Below are 22713 nucleotides of genomic sequence, written 5' to 3'. Positions count from 1 at the left end.
CAGTCCGACGACGTCCTGCGCGGGAGCGGAAAACGTGTTTCCGACTGTGTTTTCCTGTTGAAAAATTGCTTCAACATCACTTTGCCGCGATAAGACGAATATCTGACCTTCCCAAACACGTCTGAATAAGCTAGAGGTTAGTAAAGTATACGTGGTCGTAGTTTCGTCAGCATTTAGCAGCTATGCAGTAGCTAGCAGGTCTGTTTGTTGATGTTTCTGCTCTTCTTACATCTGGTTCACGCGTTTTCATTGAGCACTGAGGGGCTGCTAGGGGTATGTAAGATTAGAAAGAGTTTACTTAGTCTGTGTGTGGAATAAAAGAGTGTTTTCATTGACTGAATCGAATTGACATGATTAAGTAAGTTTAGATGTGAAACATCGCTGGTAGCTGTCAGGGGGAGGGGCACTGAATGAATGTGTACACGTTATACATACCAGAGCAGATGTACCTTATTACACAGACAGCACATGCGCAACATGTTAATCTGACATGCTTCTTTTTGGCAGCTTGGTAATACATTTAGCATGGCTCGAGACTGGAAACCTGGTGATCTGATCTTTGCCAAGATGAAGGGATATCCACACTGGCCTGCAAGAGTGAGTCTAGGCCTCCATCATAGGCCATGCCATTCATTTGGGATCATGTTTCACAATTTAATAAAGTTTGCTTCACATTTAACAGCAAGTGCATACACCATTTTCAAAAAAGACAGTACAAACATTTTCAACTCACAGACATGCCTCAGTTGTATAAACAAATAAAGGCCATACTGTTGTCCTTTGGTGCTTTCAGCCAAAGATGAACACTTTTTTCATTTTATTTTAATACCAGATCGATGAAGTTCCTGATGGAGCTGTGAAACCATCAAACATCAAGTTTCCGATCTTCTTCTTTGGCACCCATGAAACGTAAGTAGACAAATGTGCACTTCCTTTGTTATTTCCTGAAGTTTGATGGGCAATAAAGTGAAATGGTCACTAATTATTTGCTTAGTAGTAGAATATTGGCTTAAAGAGGATACTTCTAGAAATGCTGGTAAACTTAAATCAATTGTTATTTTAACAGGCATAACTGAGAGGAAAATATGACAGACTGTGGCGTAATAATATGCAAGAAAATTAGTGGTTTGAGTCAACTTTAAGTTGTTCACACTACTTTAAACAGCGTTCCCCCCTCATTATGTGAAATTGATTAATGAAACAAAAACAGTGATTTACCATGTAGTACACCTTATGGAGTGAAGTTGTTCTTGAGTTCTGATAATAATCAGCAGGGGTGTATGGAGCTGAGCAGTGCCTATCTGGGCCACATGGGGTTTGCTTGGGTGACAGAATTTGCCCCCAGTGGTGGAGAAAAAACACAAAGTGGTCCATCATAAGTTAGCAACACGAGCTGAAAGTGAGATACAGCAACAGAGTGGCAGCTTCCACTAGCAGTTTACACTTCCTCATGTACGAGTTTTTGCTGTAACGTCCAGCACTGTCATGATATGTCTGTCTTAGTGGCTCTGCTCTGGCAACTACAATGACATGAGAAATTCAACAATGTTTCTGGCTTTGAAAATTGCTATTTAATACAGAGATAATGTAAATCCTCAACTAAGAATACAGATAACATAAGGTTACTCATCAACTGTCTTCAGTTTCTTGTTTCCAGCTCTCCTGTGCACTGTTTAAGCCTTTCTCTTGGTACCTGAATATTTGATGTTCAGCTGAACAGACTCACCTGTCTGTTTAGTCTGCATCTCACGTGATGAACACTTACTACAGCTTGATGCTTTCAGAAGTATTCAATGAAAAATATTGTGCTTTTCTTTATTTTCACACAGAGCGTTTCTTGGCCCCAAAGATATTTTCCCCTACCTGCCAAACAAAGACAAGTATGCCAAGCCCAACAAGAGGAAAGGCTTCAATGAAGGATTGTGGGAGATTGAAAATAACCCAAAAGTTGAACTCACCGCACCCAAGGTGAGACTTCATTCGGAGTCCTCCAAAGATTGTTGTCATTGTGTTTGGATACTGTTTATGTCTTAGAATCAACTAATTTTTATTTGTTCTTCTGAAGCCGGTCCCTCCAGCTTCTTTTACTGAGAAGATAGCTGACACAAGCACAGAGGGAGAGGAGGAAGCAGAAGACAAGGGGACAAAATCTAAGGTAAGATTTTGTTTTTAAACCGGTCCCTTAAGAACAAAACAATGCTGCTTCCCTGCAATGACATGCTAATGTTTTGGTCATGTGTTTTGAGCTTCTTTCTTCTTTTGCTGCTTGTCCTGTAATCCTTTAACATGTCTCTTTGTCATGTACTGACATACCTGCAAAGGTAATGGCTTTCGAAGCGACCCTACCATTGATAAGAGTAGTGTGTGAAACAGAGGGATACTTTCTAACTTTTCTCCTTTTGAAGACTCATTGACGTTGCCACATTGCATCCTATGCTGTCGTGTCTTGGGTGCATTCAGGTTCCAGCAGGAAGTGAGGCTGAGCAGGAGAAAGAGAATAAGGAGGAGGAGGAAGGGTCTGTGGTCACTGAGCAGGGTCCTCAGAACCAGGATGTACGTACTTTTGGTGCTTTTGCATGTTGGAATCGTTAATGCGGTGTAGGTGGCCTGATTTGGTCTGAGTGGGGAAGCATGTGACACTTGGGTGTTTATTTTAGCGGTTAGTTTGTTTCTGTTTCACTCAGAGTTCCTGTTGATGGAAACAAACTTGTGTAGGTGTTTGGTGGTTTTATTAGAGGGGCTACCTGCGTTTGCAAAGCCACTGAGGTGCCAAATTGTAAAAATCAAACGGCTCAAGATCGATTAATGCTGTGCACAGCTGTCTCTAGATTGGAAATAAACAATCAGAAAGTGTGTTTTATTTTTCATATGCTGTGTTTCGGATTTCCATTTCCCGCCTTTCCATTTTCATGTTTTCACTAAACTGCTGTTTGCAATCAGTTGATGTGATTTTATTTTTGCATGGCTTTCTGTGTGCTTTGGAGAAAGGTAAGTTATCACTCAGTGTATGTCTGTAGTATTTTTAGATGAGTGAGAATATTCTGACACTTCACATTCTATCTCTGAAACATTTCACAATATGTACCATACTCAAAAGCTGGTGAGTGTATAATTGTTCTGCAATTTTCTGAATAAAGACCCTGATAACAGCTGCTGCAAAATTTTGAATAAGCCACATATTTTAATTAGAGACGCTGAAAGACAGGTCTGTGGTAGTATTAGGTATATTATCCTTGTTGATGGCTTAAGTGTACCCCATATCAGTGTCAGTAACTGATGTCAATGACAGTTTTTAAGGAAAGTATCATCTTAAATCTTTATCTGGAGGTCAGACCAGAAAAAATTACTTGAAATTGGCAACGACATTTAATAGATTAAGCCACATTATTTTCTTCACTAAGAACACAAGATTGAAGTAGGGCTGGGCAATTAATTGAAAATTAGATTAAACCGCTATATGGTCTGCTGCAATATTCAAATTGCAGTCAGTGCAATATTTCTTTAACCTGAAATAAGTCTAAATACCAGATACAACTTTTTTTTTTAAGGAGATGTTTTATGCTCTACACCATATGCAAACTTTCAAGGTTTTTTTTTTATGTTTTTTTTTTTTTTTTACAAAAATCCTACTTCTTTATGTGTGCGTTTTTTTCTTTAAAAAATAAGAATAACAAAGAAATGATTATCTCCTTCAAAAATAGCAATTGATATCAAATTTGCCATATGAACCAAAATTTCGTTTAGAATTTCTTTTTTTAAATTATTTATCCTTAGTTTAATATATCTAATATGGTGCTTATTATAATAAAGAGTGATTTATTGCTTGTGTTTGTTAAACAACAAATTAGATGGGGAACCTAAAATCGCAATTGCAATATTGGGAAAAACAATCACAATTAGATTATTTTTGCAAATTATTCAGCCCTAGATTGAAGCATTAAACTCTAAAAAATAACACATTTCAGTTGTGTAAAAAATTATACAAAAATTTATAGCAGAAACAGAGTCAGGTATGGAATAATTGTTCAGTAATTGAGGAAAACAATTCAAATAATTGTGATTTTGATTTTTGCCATAACCGCCCAGCCCTAGTGCATCCCTAAATTCAACTGCTTCCAAAAGATCTCATTAAAAATGTAAATAAAAAAAAAATCATTATCAATTACAAAAGATAGCATGAATTCTGTCCCATTAAAGCCATCTATGACCACATTATTACGTCTCTATATGGACAAAATAATATTATTATTATAATAATAAGTAAATAGGCAATGACAACAAATTTTCTATTTTTTCTTTTTTTCCTCTACACATAAGTGTAATATCACACTTATCCACTAGATGGTGCTGTTGATCAAAATAAACTGGACCATAATCATCGAAGATTTTATGTGGCAAGTTGTCACCTTGGCATACATACCTGGCCTATATAAGAGAACCTGTTTTATTTTACTTAGAAATAATTTTAAAAAGCATTGTATGTTTGTTTTGAATTCATCTGAGGTGTCACATTTCAGGGCTCGGCACAGCAAGATTCCATTGATGCTCCTAAACCCAAGAGAGGACGAAAGAAAAAGGTTGGTAGTATTTGACTAAGGTTGACATATTAGTTTTTGTGTTTTTTTAATTATATAGTATAATTTTTTTATTTGGAAATGTTTTCCAGAGTGAAGCTGACCCAGAGACTGAGAAAGAAGATGCTCCTGCAAGTCCCATTAGTGCCACAGGTAAGCTCTACCCCCTTAAAGCTTTATGCCTTAAGCCTGGCACACACAAAGAGATTTGTTTTAAAATCTTAACCAATTTAAGATGACGATGAATTATAACAGACCTAACACTTCTTAACATGTGTGGTGTGCAATAAGATGACCAGCACAGCACATTGCAGCCTACAGTTTGATAAAACCACAGCCAGGGAGTCCCTCACTCTCAAAACTTCAAATCTCACATGGTTACACTAAATTAAACAAGGTAAATTTTGTTAGCTGTGAGCTACCTGGTACATAAGGTGGCACCTGGCCAATAAGACAAATGTATTTTAGTGTGAACCCTGCTTTAAAGGATCATTAACTAAAAGTTTAAGCTTGTTCTAAACATTTTAAGATAAGTTGCTAATATGGAATGAATCAAAAAGCTAAGTTCATATAGATGAGACATGAATATATACATGAAGCTCAAATATTAGCTGAATTCTTCAGCTTTCATTCTCCTTCTGCATTAAATAATTTTTTTTGTGTTTTTACACCCATGTGACCAGGTGGAGAACTCCCCAAAAAAAGAGGAAGAAAGCCCAAGAATGAGAAGATGCTTTTGCTCCAGCAACGGGAACAGCAAAGCTCAGGAAATGAAATGTAACTATCATGAATTGAACAACAGACACAAATAAATACAAAAATCTCCCAGCTGTTCATGTTTCAGTGCACGTGTGATACTTTCACTCCCACTGATCTGTATCTGTATAGATGAAATATCCCTAAATCTCCGTTCAACAGATGTATAAACCAAAGTAAAGTAGCTGTGGATGTGAGATAAACTTATAGGTGCTTGCAGCTGTAGTTGCTCTAGTAACTTGAGAAGCTGAGTGTATTCAGTTTTTCAGTTAAACCTCAATCCCACATATTTATGCTCATTATTTTCAGTTATTTGGAATTCATAAATCATGGTTTTATTTCAATGCTCAGTTGTTTTTGTCAGCATCATTATACTTTTAAAATGTGCTGTTTTTCAAATGGCATTTACCTGAATACTATAAGTATTTTTTTTCCTAATTTTGTTTTGTTGCTTGTTTTGTCTAGTTTTAATATTTTGCTTGTGTTTTTTTCCTTTCAGCTCAGTAAGATTTTATATTGCCTTAGTACCTTAGTCGTCCATCTCTCCACCTTAATCTCTCTTTTTTTTTTTTTAATAAAAGTTGCTATATAGATATAGTCAATAACTCTAAAAACTGTCCAAACACTGCATGTCATGTAGGTAGTATCTAGCATTGACTTTAACTTGCCTAAACAAACCTTTATTTGTCTCCCATGAAGAGACACTGCTGAGTCAGACAGAAAGAGGAAGAGGGCGACAGAGGACAAGTCAAAGGGTGCAGAGGAGGAGAAGAAGAAGAAGGAGGAAAGCAAAGGAAAGGATGCAGAAGGGAAGGAGCCTGAAGCCAAGAAGAAGAAGCAGTCTAAGGAGGAAGGCTCTTCAGCCTCTGACGATGAAGAGGTATGTGTCTGCAGCATGCAAATCTCTCTGCAGATAGAATTTATCAATCTGAAACACCAGTGTTGGTCTCTTATAAAGAACTGACTGGTCTGTATGATACTTTCATTTAAATAATGTCTTTTAATTCCAGAAAAACAAAGGCAGAAAGAAAAACCAAAACTCAGAAATGGAAAAGGATGTGCGGCGGAAAAAAGCAGATGAACTCAGAGAGTATGTATGCAAACAGAGCCCATCAGAAACAGAACACAAAAATACTGTTTCATGATGTGTGTGACTCTGGTCCAAGATCCAAAGACTTGAAGACTGAGTGATATGAAAGAATTTGAAAAGTATTTATGAGGAAATTACCTCAATGAATGAGTTTGAAATTAAATGAAGGGACAAAATAGTTTGAGTTGAATCCCTTGGAGACGAAAACAAGGATGTCTGACATGGTTGATGTGTTTTGCAGGTCAAACAAAGATGATGGGAAGAAGAATGAAGAAAAGACAGGAGCCAAGAAAAAAGGTCATTGCTACAGTCCAAATACAAACATCAGAAGTAGTTAAACCAGGCATTCTAAGCAAGACAAACATCGAAAAAGAAATACTTTACAGGCTTTTATTTTGATTAGTGGTAAGACCAGGTAATTTTTTCAGGTGCTGTGGGAGTGTTTATTTTTCTATGATGGTGTTCTCAAATTTGAGATTTTTGCATTATTTGCTGCTAACACCCATGATGCACAAACTCACCTATGCACACACGCACAGTCTGACATGCAACTGTCCATTAAGCCTATGTTTCAGCACAGTTAAAGTGAAATTGTTTTTATTCAGCCACATTAGAGGTTTTTTTTGTGTGTGATTGGTCTGTGAAGGTCACGCCACAGCATCTCAAGCAGATACATGTCTGGACTTTGACTAGACCACTCCAAAACCTTACTTTCAAGAGGTGGACTTTCAGAGTCCACACTCAGAGGTTGACTTCTCCACCTCTGAATTGAGTCATCAGTGTGCTCTTGAAGTAATTTTGGTTGGCTGGAAGGTTCACCACTGTTTCAAGTTTCTCCATTTGTGGATAATGGCTCTCATCATGGTTTGCTGGAATCCCAAAGCCTTACAAATGGCTTTGTAATCCTTTACAGACTAATAGATGTCAATGACTTTGGTGGCATGATGTGTTGCTTTTGATTTAACAAAGGGTGGATAGTTACTTTTCACATAGGGCCAGGTAGGTTTGGATGACTTTTTACCTTCATAGATTAATTCATTATTTTAAAAATGCATTTTGTATTAACTTGGGTTGTCTTTGCCTAATATAAAAATGTGTTTGATGATCCTAAAAATTAGAATGTGACATATATACAACAAAATAAGAAATCAGGATGGGAAAAAAATACTTGTTCACAGCTCTGTGCTTAAAATCTAGTCCTGACTTCAGCTGTCATTTTAGCCACAAAGCAAGGTGATAAAGAGTCACCTCACACCTGGTTGAATTATATAACAAGTCGTATTACAGCATAAAGCATTAACTTGTTTCCTTTCTACAGAGATATCCACTGACTCCAAACTCCAGAAACTTCACAGTGAAATCAAGATTTCACTGAAAATTGACAACCCTGTAAGTTCAACTCAAACACTTTCTATGCACAAATATTTTATGTCTTTATCTACAGTTCATCTTTCTCTACTGAGAACTCTGCAAATCAGATCATTTTACTTTTCATGCTCTGAAAAAGACAAAGTATTACAACATTTTAATGGTCCCACAACTTTTGGTGTTCTGGGAATCCAGGGCAAAAGATAAAAAAAGACAGTATCTTAAGATGAATGTCACTGATGCTCTCATCCTTCAGTTGTTTAAGTAGCCATTAAATTTGATAAATAGTAGATCTCCTCTCTGTGCAGGGTTCAAATCGGGCTCTGAAACCTCTAAAGAAAACTGTTGTTTTTGGACTTTTTTTTTTTAAATCACACTCGACTATTGTTTTCAATGCTGCTTGTAACAGTGTTGACAACAAAGTACCAACCTCTGAAGACTTAAGGACTTTTAAAAGTTATAATTGTCAGTATCATAAGTTAGTTTCCTCTTTTCAATCAGAACCAAGAACATATGTTAGTTGAATGCAAGAGATGCAAGTATAGCAAGGAAAACAAGCCTCAGATTTTATCAGCAGTCATCTAGAGCCATCAGGGTCTTTCTAGCAATGCCTTTTTTGAATGCATATATTTAGGTTTCTTTGGATTACTATTTTTAACCATCATATCAGAAAGGCTTGACTTCATGTCTTAGTTAAAGGTGCTACAGCCCTTTTAGCAGCTGCCCTGGATTTGCCGTATACCTTTAATCATTCGCCACATGACACACATGCTCCCTGATCCTTGTTTACAACTTTACCACCGTCCTGTCCACTGGCGATTTTAGACTCTCTCTAGGGGTGCAAAAGCATCACAAATTTCATCTCAGCACCCCTAAAATATGACAAACACAAGCACGAGACAAAGTTGTACAACTACTGTTATTTTATATATTAGTAGTCATTTTGAATAATGATGTAATTAATAATAATATTCTAAGTCAGTTTCTCCCCAAGTGTGGGCCAGGGAACACTGGTGGGCCCTGGGGCTACTAGGTGGGCCGCAAGAGACCTCATGTAAAATCATACGAATAATTTTGAAAATTGAAATCAAGTTTTAAATGATCATAAAATCCTTGATAACATGTTATTATGCTTTTTTGATGTCCAAGAAATAACAAAAACAGCCTGAAGATTTAACTTACATGTCACCTTTTTTTGATAATAACTTATTGATGAATGGAATCGGTGTCATGGTTTGACTGGTGCTGAATTAACTGGTGACGCTCCATTTAACTTTCTGCTATGCTGTAGTAATGTTGCTAGAAAAGGGTTTTTTGGAGTCACAATGTACATTTTAAGAGATTATTGTCAGAAAATAATATATAGAGGACTTTCCAGGTGCCTGTTTAAACAAAGTTTAAACAGGCACCAAAGTCTCACCCCACAATTAGTTCAATTCCAATGTCTCAATCAGACCAACAGGTACACACAGACAGACACGGAGGCAGCAGCAGGTGGTTGTGAGTTGCAAGTGTTCAGAACAGCTTTAACTCTTTAAAGCCCAATACCTCAGATAACAGCTAAAAAATGGTTTTTTTTTTGGTGGGGGGGATTAGATGTTTATTTAATATTCCAACAACATCCATAAAAAGAAAAATTACAATATAATTTCACATATTTTTTTTTGTAGCTAATATGATACCTGGGGCATTTTTGGCAACTGAGGGCTTTTCAAAATATAATGTATCGGATTGTATACTAAAGGTTTTTAAGTAAATTATTTATCATGGTGATTAGAAAGCGGTCTCACAAAATTGTGTTTCAAGTATGATACACAAATTTTAAAATGTGACAAAGAAAGGTGAGATTAATTGCGAAGAGCTGCATGAATTCTGAGATTCATTGTAATTTTTAAAAACCAGTTAAATGATCGACAGTCCCATTTAGTTCCTCAAATTGTCAGTTGAATGTTGTTGTATAGCTTAGTTTAGAAAAGGTTGTAATAGTGCGCAGTACATGTGCTTTGTCAATAGAAAAGATAAATGGCACTGAACTTAAAATATGGCTCAAGAGTGAGTAGAATTACCTGCAATATTAAATCCTTCACAAAATAATGAACTAGTAATATTTTGATAATAATGACCCCACTACAAATTGAAAAATATAGCAAAAAACTTTTTTCCTATTGAATATTTTGTGGTTAAAAACCAGTGTTACTGCGTGTTACTATTATTCTTGTTAACAGGGATGTTACAGATATTTGTTTTCAATAAAACGAATCCTGAATCCTAATATCACCCCTTGTCCTCTCTTTCTGATTAAGGCATGAAAAGCCCCAAAATAGTCTTGAAAAACATGTGATTTGGCCTGAACAGAGTGATCTAGCTTTTGAGTATACTGTAGACATTTTCTTCTACTTATAAATTGCGGGTGATCTAGTACATTTTTCCCTCATTAGCATAGAGGATGATACTCTATCTTTCTTATATTCAAGGGAGTTGAGACATCGGTCATCTTAAGTTTGGGCTGTTCCCAAAATTTGCCACACATTTGTTATTTGTTAGTAAAGCACAGATATGTTTTTAGTACTCTTAGTTGAGATAATTGATCATCCTGCTGCCCGACCTCCTTGTTCTAGGTCAAGTTTAATGAAAGAACATATGCTGACGCCAGTTCACATAGCTGTTAGCATCAGTGTGAGTTATGTTTACTCAATGTGGGTCAGGCTAAACAGCTTCATAAAGTACTTTATGTAAAGAAAAGATTTATTCATTACATTAACTTTATAAAATAAATCCATTAAGACGCTAACAGAGACCAAATCATTACTGTTTAACCTAGAAAAGGAGAAAAAACACATTCATAATGATAAGGACAAGATCATCAGTCATTCCTACACACTGTAGAGCCCCAGCTCTTTATTTTGTTTTTTATAACTGTTGTCTTCCCTCTGTTACCTCCACTGCTCCAACATCTAGGATGTAAAGAAGTGTTTGGACGCTTTAGATGAGATTGGCACCCTTCAAGTCACAACCCAGCACCTGCAGAAGCACAGTGAACTCATCGCCACACTCAAAAAGGTACATTTAGAGTCAAAGCCTGACTGTTTTTTTAAAATGGACAATAACATTATAGCCGAGTTTGTCACCAAGCCTTTTGATGTGTGAAACGTTTTTACAGATCCGCAGGTTCAAGGCCAGCCAGGACATCATGGACAAGGCCACCATGCTGTATAACAAGTTTAAGAGCATGTTTCTGGTGGGTGAAGGTGACTGTGTGCTCAGCCAGGTGCTCAACAAGTCTTTAGCTGAACAGCGGCAGCATGAGGAGGCCAAGAAAGGAGCGCTGAAGAAAGTAGAACAAGCCAAGGAAAACAACCCAGGTACTCTTTTAATGTATTATTTAACAGTATAAATAATATGTGAAATGCTTCATTAAAAGGCTTTTCTGACAAGAATATGTGCCCCTCGCCCGTCCACAATCCCCTCAAGAACCCCCCCCCCCTTTTTTTCTTCACCTTCAGAAATTGTGTGCTAAAACAAGCCGTTCTCAGATTTTCCCCTCGTGATGTCATGTGGAGCACCGCCCCCAGGTTCGGTTGGCCCTCCCTGCTTGGAAGAAAGTTCTTCCCTCCTCTCCTGATCCTCCTCTCTCCTCTCAGCTGCCAGCTTTGTCTTTATAGTCCCATAACATAAAAAAAAAATTAATGACATTACTGCAGCACACATGTTCTTAAAGCCCAGGTTGTCCTGAAAAAAGTATGTTTAGAGCTCGACCGTGCACCCCAGGGTTGATGTTTTAAAAGCTTTTCAAGACAGCACCTGGGAAGACTGTATGAGCTTTTTCCCTCAGGGAGACCCCCCAAAACAGGATATTATAGTATTTAAGAGTACAAAACACGTGCAATATTTTGCAGGGTTTATTTTTCAGATTTTTTGTGTTTTTTTTTGTCTTTATTAAATAAAACAAACAGAGAAAAGAGGAAATGAGCGGAGAGGGAGTTGTTGCATCTTTACTTGGGGTGCCCTCCTCTACCAACTCAGCAAGATAATCATTTTTGAGCTCTTACTGTTCTGACTGGGCTAGGGTAGACCAGATAACACTCTAAAAGTGATCCTCACTTTTACTCACTCCCAAGGAAGACCAAAAACAAATATGCAGTCCACATTAAACATTTATTTCAACAAACATGAGTTAGAAAACAAACTTCTGGGAGAGTTCTGCCAAAGTAACCAACAAAACTTCTTTACCCCTAACATAGCTATCTTATCTCTATGGAAGTAAAGATCTAACCTGACTGTTTGACTGAAAAACACGAGAAAAACTAGAACTCTCTCCTACATCTGCCAGGATTAGATTTAGGATTTTGCGTATATTTAGAAAATGACAAACTGACTTGAAACACTGCAGAGCACTGATGGGTTCATGAGAAACGTCACCTGAGCTCCATCAGACTGAACCTTTAACAGCCATTCAAAAAGTACTTTCTTGTCACAGCTAGATTACCAAATATGAGTGCCTGCAAAACTTTGGGTTACTTGATGTAATCCCTGGTTCTTTGATAACAGAGTGAGGTGTTTCACTATGGGAATCGCTTAGGCGTGACCTATTTGGAAGCTCCAGTGACACAACGTCCGTCTGTGACAGACAGGTCGGACTGTGCTTGGGGCACACCCCCTTATACTATCACTGTCAGCCCGCCTCTGTCAAATCATTCTAGGCAGGTTTTTTACTGTGCCTATGCAAGGAGGGATATGGAGGTGAAACACCTCACTCTGTTATCGAAGAACCAGGGGTTACGTCAAGTAACCCAAAGTTCTTTTTCTAACTTCGTTCGGTGTTTCACTATGGGAGATATAGACAACTCCCAGATTGCATGAGCATCCTGAAGCCATAAAATATTACAGACTTAGCACCAGTTTTCAAAGTGACCCAAGTGCGACTGTTTCCAGCACTGATTGTGCCACAGATGGCCCTGAAACATCCAGTCAGTAAAATCTGACAAAAGTGTGGGGCGACACCCAGCTCGCCGCATCACAGATGTCCTGCACTAAGACACCTCTAAACAGAGCCCAAGAGGTGGCCATGTTCCTAGTGAAATGGGCCCTCAGGCCTTGAGGGGGCTGCAGGCCCCTAACATGGTAGGCCAGAGATGGCTTCCACGATCCAGTGGGATAGGCTCTGACGAGATAGCAGTTTGCCCTTATAAGGAGTACCCAAGACACAAACAGCTGATCATTTAAGCCTGCCCTCTGCCTGTTTGTCTGGAGTTCTGTGTTTTATCTTCGTAGATTTGTTCACATGGCTTCACGGTTCATTATCATTGTTAATTTCACAGCTGTGTTGAAGCTTGACTATGCTCATGCAGTCACAGATTCATTTGTTCTGTTGTTTCATAATAGCAGACCTCTGAAAAAACAATCCCTTGTCTGGGTACTGTTACGATGATGAAGTCAGGAGGAGCATGTCTGATTAAATCAAACGGCGGGAAAAGTTTTTTAAATTTAACGCCACTCCATTCATAGAAATAGGTTGAAGAGCTGTGGTCATCGTGCCAGAAAAATGGTAAACAAAAAACAGTTTATGAAAGAAAAGTGTTTAACGACAGCTCAGTTTTACAATGACTACAAAAACCTCAATCTTCCTGTAAACCTTTTCTCACTTTATTGTCAATAGAAATGGTTTAAGTAAACAGGCAAGTTTATTTTATGAAGACTTCTGTTTGGTCTGGCTTCATATTTGCCATAACCTCAGTGATAAGAAATCAGGATCAAAATTTAAACAATCAAACTTATTTAATGAAACATTTTTCAGTTTAGACCTTCGATGGAATTAAATGTCGACTGAACAAAAACTCAGACCAAAACAAACATGGTTTAAAATCACGTCATTACAGAAGCCCTGGGACAGAGGTTGCGCGAGACTTTTTTGCTGCCAATTTGTTCACATAAACATACGCAAAATAATTCATATTAAAAAAATATTTTTTCGATCTCAAAATTGAAGTTATCATTGCGAGACCATATCAGCAGTTTCAACCCTCTGCAGGATAACTGTAGCTGTAGTCCTCTCAGACACCTCCAGCAGCCTCTCAGTGCACTGGAGACCAGTGCACTTCAACTAGTCTACACTTTACACTTTACATATCTCCTCTCCAGATCTAAGGACAGTTGTAAAGTGCATCAACTCACAAGCATCAACTTTTGACTGCTATGTTGTGTATGAAAGCCAGGTCACTCCTGGGTTAAACACCTCAGTGGTACAATCATGATAGATCACAATATCTGATAAACTGAAGACCATGAAATATATCCCTGAGAAGGTACAGTGCAGGATTAATGGATTTATTCATTTTAATTTGATGTCAGTTTCACATCCTGTCATGCTTTAATCCTGTTGTTTTTTTCTTCTTCTATCTCAGCAAATCCACTTGGCAGAAAATCTGTTTCAAGTGGCCTTTATTCAATTAAAATGTTGATTTATGTCAGCAGTAACATTATAATGGTATTACACAACTATATTTGCCATATTGAAATTTTGTCCTATCCCTTTTTTTTGAGTCAAAAAGTATTTCCAGGGCAGTGTTATGTCACATTTCACTAACACATTTCGATGTTAAATAAGCAGGATACTGTTCAGCAAGCAGCTGTTTTTAATGAAAAAAGAGCAGCCTTGTGATCATGGAGTGATCTGGTCTCACCCTGAATGTACTGATGATGATTCACAAACAGCTACGACTTCATTAAGTATTTCTCTCTTCTTGCATGTGTTATCAGTTGCACTCTACGCATTCTTCAAGGGTTACTAGAGTGCAGCGTGTTTAAACTGAGCCACCATGATCACAGCCCATGATGTCATTGAAGAACAAGCAGTTTTCCGTATGATATGATTAGTCGTGGATGTTTCGTGGTATAAACATGTCAGAGGGTCAGATTAAAGGTGACTGACGTTGGCCTGTTGCTTTCGGCTCTTTATCTAATGTCATCGTCATACTTCATTCATACTTTCTGCACTGATTACAGTCTGTCAAACGGAGTAAACTAGTCATGTCCAGACTACAGAAGACAGCAGCTGTACAAGATATCATATCAGTATTACGTTTTACTGGCTATAATCTGGATATTCTTTAAAGCCCATGCATGAAGTGTGATAGAGAAAAACAAGCACACGCAACAGCTGTTGGGTGCTGATTTGCTGTCAATTACCAAGACAGTGAACGAAAAGAATGTGAAGAACTGTTGCAGGTGTGACCAGCCACCTTACATTTCTCTCAGCTTGTGTTCCCTTTGAGCTCTTCTATTCCAAACAAGCTAAACACTGCAGGAATTGGACTCAAATTGATTTTGAATTGGATATTTAGTCTGCCAGAAATTTCTCTGGGCTCTGCAGAAAATGTGTCATAGTTGCAGATTATGAAAAACAAAATCTCAGATTATATACTCTCACTGGATATTGCTAAAGGTTGGTTTACCTTCTCAGTTGCATAAAAAACATTTTTTGCAAATATTTATAAAATTATCTTAAGGATTTTTTCTAGATAGGATAGCTGAAGAGAAATAGTAGATGTAGGGAGAATGGTAGAGGACATGCACCAGGAAGCCAGGTGCCAGGATGGGGATTTGAACATGTGACCAGGGTGCTGAGAACTGTACTACTTTTTGATACCATGTGGGTTAAACAACATAGAATAGATTAAATGATCAAAGTTATTGAATGGTACCATTGCTTTAAAGAAATTCAGACCTTAGGTAGGGCTGGGAACTTTGGCATAAAATGCCATGTTACACAATAAAACGATGTAATAATGCAATTAAATACATATTCAGGTGTTAAAACCCCCAAAACAAGCCTGTGATGGCATACTCAACTAGGGCTGGGAAATTAATTGAAAATGTGATTAAATCGCAATATGGCCTCCCGCAATTGTCAAATCGCAGGAGGTGCAATATTTCTTTGACCTGAAATTTGTGTCAAAATACCAGTTTTAAACTTTTTTTTGCTGCAGAGATGTTATGCATGACATATCATGCAATCATTCAAGTGCCCATTTTTTTTTAAATAGTAAATGAATGCACAAGTCCCTCTGTGTTTACTTCTTTGTAACTGCACCTTTAGTTTCAAGTTTCATTTCTCTCCTGCTGAGGTGTGTCAACAATACCACATTTCCTGGATCTTTATAATAGAAGAACATGAATAAAATACCAACTGTGAACTTATATTTTGAAGAACTAGTCAGAAATAATATGTTTATTATTGGTTTACTTAGCTTTAGCAGCTGTGCCGGCTACTCTGTTAGATCTGTTTCGGTAACTTCGTTAAATGCCACAGCCCGCTTCTTAAAAAATCATCATGGGCTTTAAAAAATGAGTCATCAGCTGAAACATACCTTTAAATAGTTGTTTAAGCCATTATTATATGAATGCTGCAGTTCTGGTTTTAAGTAAAACCGAGTTGATGCACTGCAGTACACAGCTTTTGTTAAAGCATCAGGCAAGGTGACAGCGCTGCTTTGCAAAGCGAGCACGCTTGCTGTATGTTGCTGTTGATACGCATCAGACTTGGAGAGGAGAGAACACAGGTTAAACCTCACTGCCATGGGTGGAAAAAGTACACAATATTGTACTCAAGTAAAAGTCCATTTACTTTAGTTAGAATTTACTAATGTAAAATGTACTCAACTTAAAGTTTACTTCAAGTACTGGGTAGCTACTGAGGAGCTGTATAATATAAGTACATATCACTCTACTATGCTGACGGCGGCATCTGTTATGTCTTACATATGCACTAGAGCATTGGTTCTCAACTGGTGGGTCGGGACACAAAAGTGGGTCACAAAGCCTTTTTAAACGGGTCTTGGAAAAATGTATGTGGCAAAAAGTTTATATGTGCTTTTATTTTGAAGGATAAATCTCTTTGTCCTGTCATAGTTTTGGTCCTATTTCAAGTCTAAACTGGCCCAATTCTGATTAAAACCTTTGATAATGATTGAAAAAAATTGAAGAAATTAGGGTCATGATTTATCATGAAAGAAGTGGCGATGGTCCTGACGCAAGATAAGTTGAGATCCACTGGTCTAAATCGTTGCTTCTCAACTGGTGGATGACCCAGAAGTGGCCCGCTTTCTGTGTTTAGTGGATGTGTACCTGGACAGAAATATGAGGCAAACTAGTCTATGATGTACTTTTAAGACCCTGAAAACATCATGCCTCTACCCTTGACTGTCACAGTCATGAAAGCATAAAAAAAGCCATAATTTCAATATATAGGCTTAAAAATGTCTGAAATCATTCACTATGTAATATCTTTATCAATGTGTTGTAACTTGGACCCTGCCTTACTTTGTGAATCCACAGATGCTGTCTATTTTTTAATCAGGTTGAGCCTTACACACCTGTGTGGTACAGTATTTTAGATTTTTCTGAAGGGGAACTGGTTGAAGAACTATGATTGAATTACCTTTGCAAGTTTATAAATTGGTTTAGAGTTATTGAAAGTAAGTTGCAGATATTGGCAGTAAGTAAATGGTGAGCTGACACATAATATTCACAATTAGAAGTTTTAGCAATGAGCTTTGGCAGGATCCAGTGACTGTGTGACATCATAAGACCTGTCTGCTGATTATTTGTAAATCAATTGAGCTCAGTCGTGTCTTCAAAACCAACCTTGTAGCTGAGACTTTGAAGCTTTGTGCTTTCCCTTGGCTTCTTCTCCTCTTTCCTGGAGCTCATCACAGGATCTGTGTGGTTAGCATTCTGGGTACTGACACTGACCATAATCAGAGGTCTGCAGCCACATCCTCACTCTATTCATTCCCTTTATGATGTACATACTGTACTCCCACTCAAAGGAGTGCCTCTGTGAAAAGGTCTCTTTCTACAGCAAGGCATGCAAAATGGATGGAAAATTGTATTTTTTCACCAAGGTCTGGAGCTCGGCATGTGCCATCACATGCTCCTGTGTGCTGTCCTCTCTGCGGTGCTTTTAGGTTGTGTAGTGATGCTCCTTCTGACTGAGTCTGTGTGTGTGTCTCTCTATGCGCCGCCTGAAGACAAGATGACAAATGGTGATACGAGCCCCGAAGGGAAGAAACAGGAGACGGAGAAGGCACTTGAGGACACAACGGTTGGAGAAAATCACAGGTATTATACTCAGCACAGCTGGTGATAACTGTGAATGATTATGTTTGCACCAAGAAATTCAACAGACACTGAAGATGAGCTGTTTTACTTAAATTAGGTTTTACATGAAGAGCAAGTCAGACATTTATTGAATTAAACAAAGACAAAAGGGCATGTAGAATAAAAATATTTTATTCTTACTAAAATCTTCCCTTGCATTGAATTCGCCGTGTCTGACCCTAGAGTGCTGTCATAAGCAGTGACCTTTATTTTATAGCATTCAAAGTTATCCTCAAACCGCTCTACACAAAAGACGTGTTTCAAATACATTATTTAAGCTTTTTCAAGTAAATGCCTCAAGCTCATAGTTTCCTACTTGAGGTCTGAATCTTAAAACTGAGGCTGCTTTTATTTCTTCTGATAAAATCTTTTTCCATTTTGCCAAGGCGTATTTTTTTTTGAACATTTAAATTTAAAGTTTGGAAAATGTCCAGAGAATCAGATCAGAACAGACACTGTCTGGGGCTGTCTTCAAACAACTCAAAGAGGAGGACGTTTTCTCATGAAGCACCTCTTCACCTACTCTTTGAGGAAGCGGGATGTTCTGCTGAAAGCACAGGAAGTGGCACATCTAAAAACGTTGTATTAGCCAAATCGTGGAGACTATTAAACATGCAAGCAGAAAAGGGCACGGAGCAGCTGCACTCCTTGCTTCGTCACTGACACACCCATTCACTCACATGGAATTCCACGGACAATGGCCTGCTCTGTTTGCACAAACGGACATCACAGACTTTCCATTAGGGAGCTGACAGTGTCCGATCGGACATTTAAGTTCTCACATACACCTCCTGTGTGAATAATTTCACACATTACAGATTACAGATTATGACGGCCGAGGAGGGAAAGGGAATAAATGCATGAAACGGCCTTGATGCACTGTGGTAAGATTATAGTACAGGCTCACAAAGTGTACATTACTTTTTTAAAAATGATGGTAGTAGTAGGCTTGAAACTAAGGTGGCTTTCACACTAGGGACCTGGTCCCAGATCTGAGTGCACTTGAGCCCAAAGTCTGGTTTGTTTTGGTCAGTGTGAATGCAAACAAACCGTGCCCAGGCACTTGGCCCGGGTCCACTTGGGTAGGTGGCCTCGGGCGCGATTCAAGTGGACTCTGGCATGGTTCGGAGGTGGGAATGCAATTGTGCCCAGGTATGGGACAGAGCTTCGTATCAGCTCTCTGTCATCGTAAAAACTAAACTTCTTTCCAAGGTGCAGCAGTTTGTTGACATTTTTTCTCAATAAAAGGTGGAAATTGCAAAATCAAGTCAACAAATGGTCTTTCATGACTCACCTTAATGATGAACACAAGTTGGAGTCAGTCAGATGAGATGAAGAAACAATGAAAGTCTCCCGTTACCTCAAAAAACGCTGTATCCCTGCAGTGCAAGGACATTTAATCCACTGAACAAGAACAAGAACAACATTGCTGGCATTTTAAAAAGTGATTATAAATGACACTTGGTGGCACGGTCAACTTTTTTGCCGGGTTAAAAGAAAACAATCTTCGCTCAGGTCATGACCTGAGTGGTTGCTGTGGAAGCTGCTTCTTCTTTTCTCCTCCTTGGCAGGTTTTTAAACCAGCTTTGTGCATAACGTCACCTGCTGTATCAGACTGAGTACATACGCAAGTGGGCCCAGGCATGGTTCAGTGTTGCTAGTGTGAAAGCAAGCCAGCACACCGGGGGGGGATCGCGCTGCGGCGCAGCTTGCGTGAATCGAGCCTTAAGTGAATACAACCTAAGAGGTGAACAACGTAACATCCACTTTGGAGTGAAGGCAAAATATTTAAAGCTCTCTGCAGTGTACGTCTTAGGTCGAATACATGCTTGCTGTTTCGAGATCAGAACTCGGCTAATAATATAAGTAATCAATAGTAATATCAAATCAGCTCAGACTGAAGACTGTGATGACCGGTAGTCAGATAAGTCTACAACCAGTTTCTCTGATGTTTGCCTTCCTGCACTGACATAATTGTCCCAGTGTTCTGGCTTAATTAATGACCGTGTTTACTGGTGACTTTCAGCCTACTATGGTCTTACATTTAACCTTTATTTAACCAGGTTAGTTCCAGTGAGATCAAAGATCTCTTTTTCAAGGGTGACCTGATGTGATGTCATTAATACATCAGCTGATGAAAACAGAGCCCTTGCCAATGTCTGTTTTGTTTTTCATTTTAATGTCAAAATATCCCCAGCAAATATTAATCTCACAAAAAATGTAACTAAAAAGACATGGACACACTAAGCTGAAAGCAACAAGTTTACTCTTGCACTTGTTGAACTGTAACTCCGATCTTATCCTCATTATGCTGTAGTTACAGATTTAAAACAGAATTTTTGGGTTGCCATTGTATAGATGTAAAGAATTGCAGACTTGGTTTATCAGTTTGTCTTTAAAACTTTAACCTAGAGTCTCTACCACGATGTTGACTGTCAAACCTCTTCCAGTTTTTAAGGGAATACACAGCCGATGCATGGGATCTGTGGTAACCATGATGTTTACAAAAAAGTATTCACCTCCTTGGATTTTTTTTTACCCTTTTTATTTCTACAAAATTATGCTAGTTAAATAAAAACAAAAGTGAGGTAAAATAAGTGCTTGCATAAATAATCACCCTCAATGGCTGCAGTGAATGTGTCTCAAGTGATTCTAGTATAAAGACACCTGTGTCTGGGAGGTCCAGTCACTGATTAATTGGTATTCCTGGCTACCATTACACCATGAAAACAAAAGAACACTCAAGCAACTCATAGGAACAGTTAGTAAAAAGTATAAGTCAGGGGATGGATAAAAAATTTCCAAAGCACTGGAGATCCCCTGGAGTTCAGTTCAACCCATCATCAAGAAATGAAAGGATTATGGAGCATGCGTAAATCTGCCTAGATCAGGCTGCCCTCACAAACTGAGTGACCAGGAAAAAAAGAAACTAGTGAGATGGAAGAGACTCTGCATACAACTGTTGCCAGGGTTCTTCACTAGTAAAAGCTTTATGGGAAAGTGGCAAAGAGAAACTGGCACTGTTTAGGAAAACCCATTAAACCGCCACTAGAGTTTGCCAAAAGGCATTTGGGAGACCCCATGGTGGGAGAAAGTTCTTTTGTCTTATGAGACAAAAATGGTACTTTTTGTCCATCAGACAAAATGTTGTGTTTTGTGGACACCAAACACTGCACATCACCATGAACGCACCATCCCCACTGTGAAGCACGGTGGCGGCAGCATCATGCATCTACTAAATATTTATGTACTTATTTTACGTGACATTTTTTTGTTTTATTGACATTACTTTGTAGAAATCTGTTTTCACTTTGACATAAAAAGAGTTTTTTTTGTAACTTTTTATGTCTAAAGGCCAAATTATATTGGCCATGTTTGATTGATTTATAAAACCAATAAAAGGGTAAAACATCATGCTAATGTATAGGACAAGAGAGGTAGTCATGGATGGCTTATGTCTTAGTTGGAACTAATTCATGCAGTGGATTGATACATATTTTAGTTCTCTGTTAAGTAGCAACAGCTTTAGGACATATATGATAGATTTAGGGCTGCATGGTGATGCAGTGCTGCTTAGCTCTGCTGCCTCACAGCAAGGTTTGTGGTTCAAACCTCAGTCAGACCGGGCCTTTCTGCGTGTAGTTTGCATGTTCTCCCTGTGCATGTGTGGTTCTTCTCTGGTACTCTGGTTTCCTCTCACAGAGGAAGGCATGCTAATAGTTTTTCAGTTTTCCTGACTTTTTACTCCTCTTTGTTTGCAGCGCCCCCAAGGTCCAGGAAGAGTCCACTTGAGTTTTCTACATAAGGAACAGGGATAAAACTGCTGCTCTACCTTAAAAACTTTAGTCCAAACTGCGATCTCCTGCCTGGTTCTATCTGAGGAGGACCGATGATCAGTGTTTTCCAGTTTACTGACTTTGTTGAAGTTGCTGCTTGAAGGTTTCAGTTCATCAAACCTGTCACTACCTGACACAAAGACCGACCAATTTTATTTTCCTTTGCAGACATCTTGGGATCTTACTGAACATTCTCACAAAGACAGCATCAGTTGATCCTGTTTTACAACTGAAATAGATGGGTTTTCATGCCATCAGTCATTCCTAGGTCCTTTAGTTGCTTTGACTTTAATAATGGACTGAATTAAATCACTGTAGTTTTATAGTGTGATGCACCATGTTTACTAATATTGGTTGCACAAATGCTTTTGTCACTCAGATGCACAACAAAAATCTGAAGTTTGCCAAAGTTTTTCTTTCTAGATATCTTCATTTTAACCATGTTTATGTCTCTTTTTTAAAACTTGTTTTTGTTTTTAACATAGATGTAAATAAGAGTATTTTTGTGCCTGTCTGTAAACCGTATACAGCATCCTATAATAAAGTAGTACATTCAGTATCTTAACCTGTCTGTGAACCTTCATTTTTATTGTTTGGATGTAAATCAAGTTGTTTGAGAAAGCAAAACACTAATGTACATTTACTTTTACACCTTGAAGGAGCAGTTCATAAGTTTTATCTAAGGCTGCATTAACTGTAGTTAGAAGTGACCCAAATCTGTCTTTTTGTGTGTGTTTTTTTTTTGGCTTAGGGTAAACATATGGAAGCCCATTTCTGCCAAATAAAAGGAAAAAAACGTGAAAGTAAGGCAGTTCTTGAAAAAAAAAAAAAAAATCCTGTTATAACTACAAAAGCACTCGGAGAGCGCAGACCTCTGCCATTAGCCCTATTCCTCAGTAGTACAGAATCCTTTAAAAAAATTCCTGAAACC

At 38.2% G+C, this 22713-nt stretch overlaps 1 protein-coding gene across 2 annotated transcripts; it reads left to right on the top strand.

The window, feature by feature from the left end:
• Window positions 1-22347, top strand: psip1a (PC4 and SFRS1 interacting protein 1a). 2 transcript variants are annotated; one of them, XM_041784299.1, is made up of 17 exons: window positions 1-136; window positions 508-597; window positions 833-909; window positions 1830-1968; window positions 2066-2155; window positions 2461-2553; window positions 4518-4577; window positions 4667-4727; window positions 5258-5351; window positions 6030-6210; window positions 6341-6420; window positions 6662-6717; window positions 7739-7809; window positions 10747-10848; window positions 10949-11150; window positions 17817-17907; window positions 21708-22347. In XM_041784299.1, exons 2-17 carry the CDS (start codon window positions 526-528, stop codon window positions 21736-21738), a joined length of 1500 nt encoding a protein of 499 aa, XP_041640233.1. In that variant the 5' UTR covers window positions 1-136; window positions 508-525; the 3' UTR covers window positions 21739-22347. The 2 variants fall into 2 exon arrangements, with proteins under 2 accessions (XP_041640233.1, XP_041640234.1); XM_041784300.1 differs by lacking the exon at window positions 2461-2553.
• The last annotated feature ends 366 nt before the right edge of the window (window positions 22348-22713 follow it).

This window comes from Cheilinus undulatus, linkage group 4 (genome assembly GCF_018320785.1).
Source record: "Cheilinus undulatus linkage group 4, ASM1832078v1, whole genome shotgun sequence".
In the NCBI taxonomy this organism is placed as follows: domain Eukaryota; kingdom Metazoa; phylum Chordata; class Actinopteri; order Labriformes; family Labridae; genus Cheilinus; species Cheilinus undulatus.
The sequence above is the reverse complement of the archived record's forward strand: the minus strand, read 5'-3'. Positions and strand labels throughout refer to the sequence as shown.

Coding starts and splice junctions, on each gene's coding strand:
- psip1a (XM_041784299.1), top strand. CDS start 526: ATGGCTCGAGACTGGAAACCTGGTGATCTGATCTTTGCCAAGATGAAG. Junction 5,352..6,029: donor CAAAGCTCAGGAAATGAAAT/GTAACTATCATG, acceptor TCTCCCATGAAG/AGACACTGCTGAGTCAGACA. Junction 6,211..6,340: donor CAGCCTCTGACGATGAAGAG/GTATGTGTCTGC, acceptor TTTTAATTCCAG/AAAAACAAAGGCAGAAAGAA.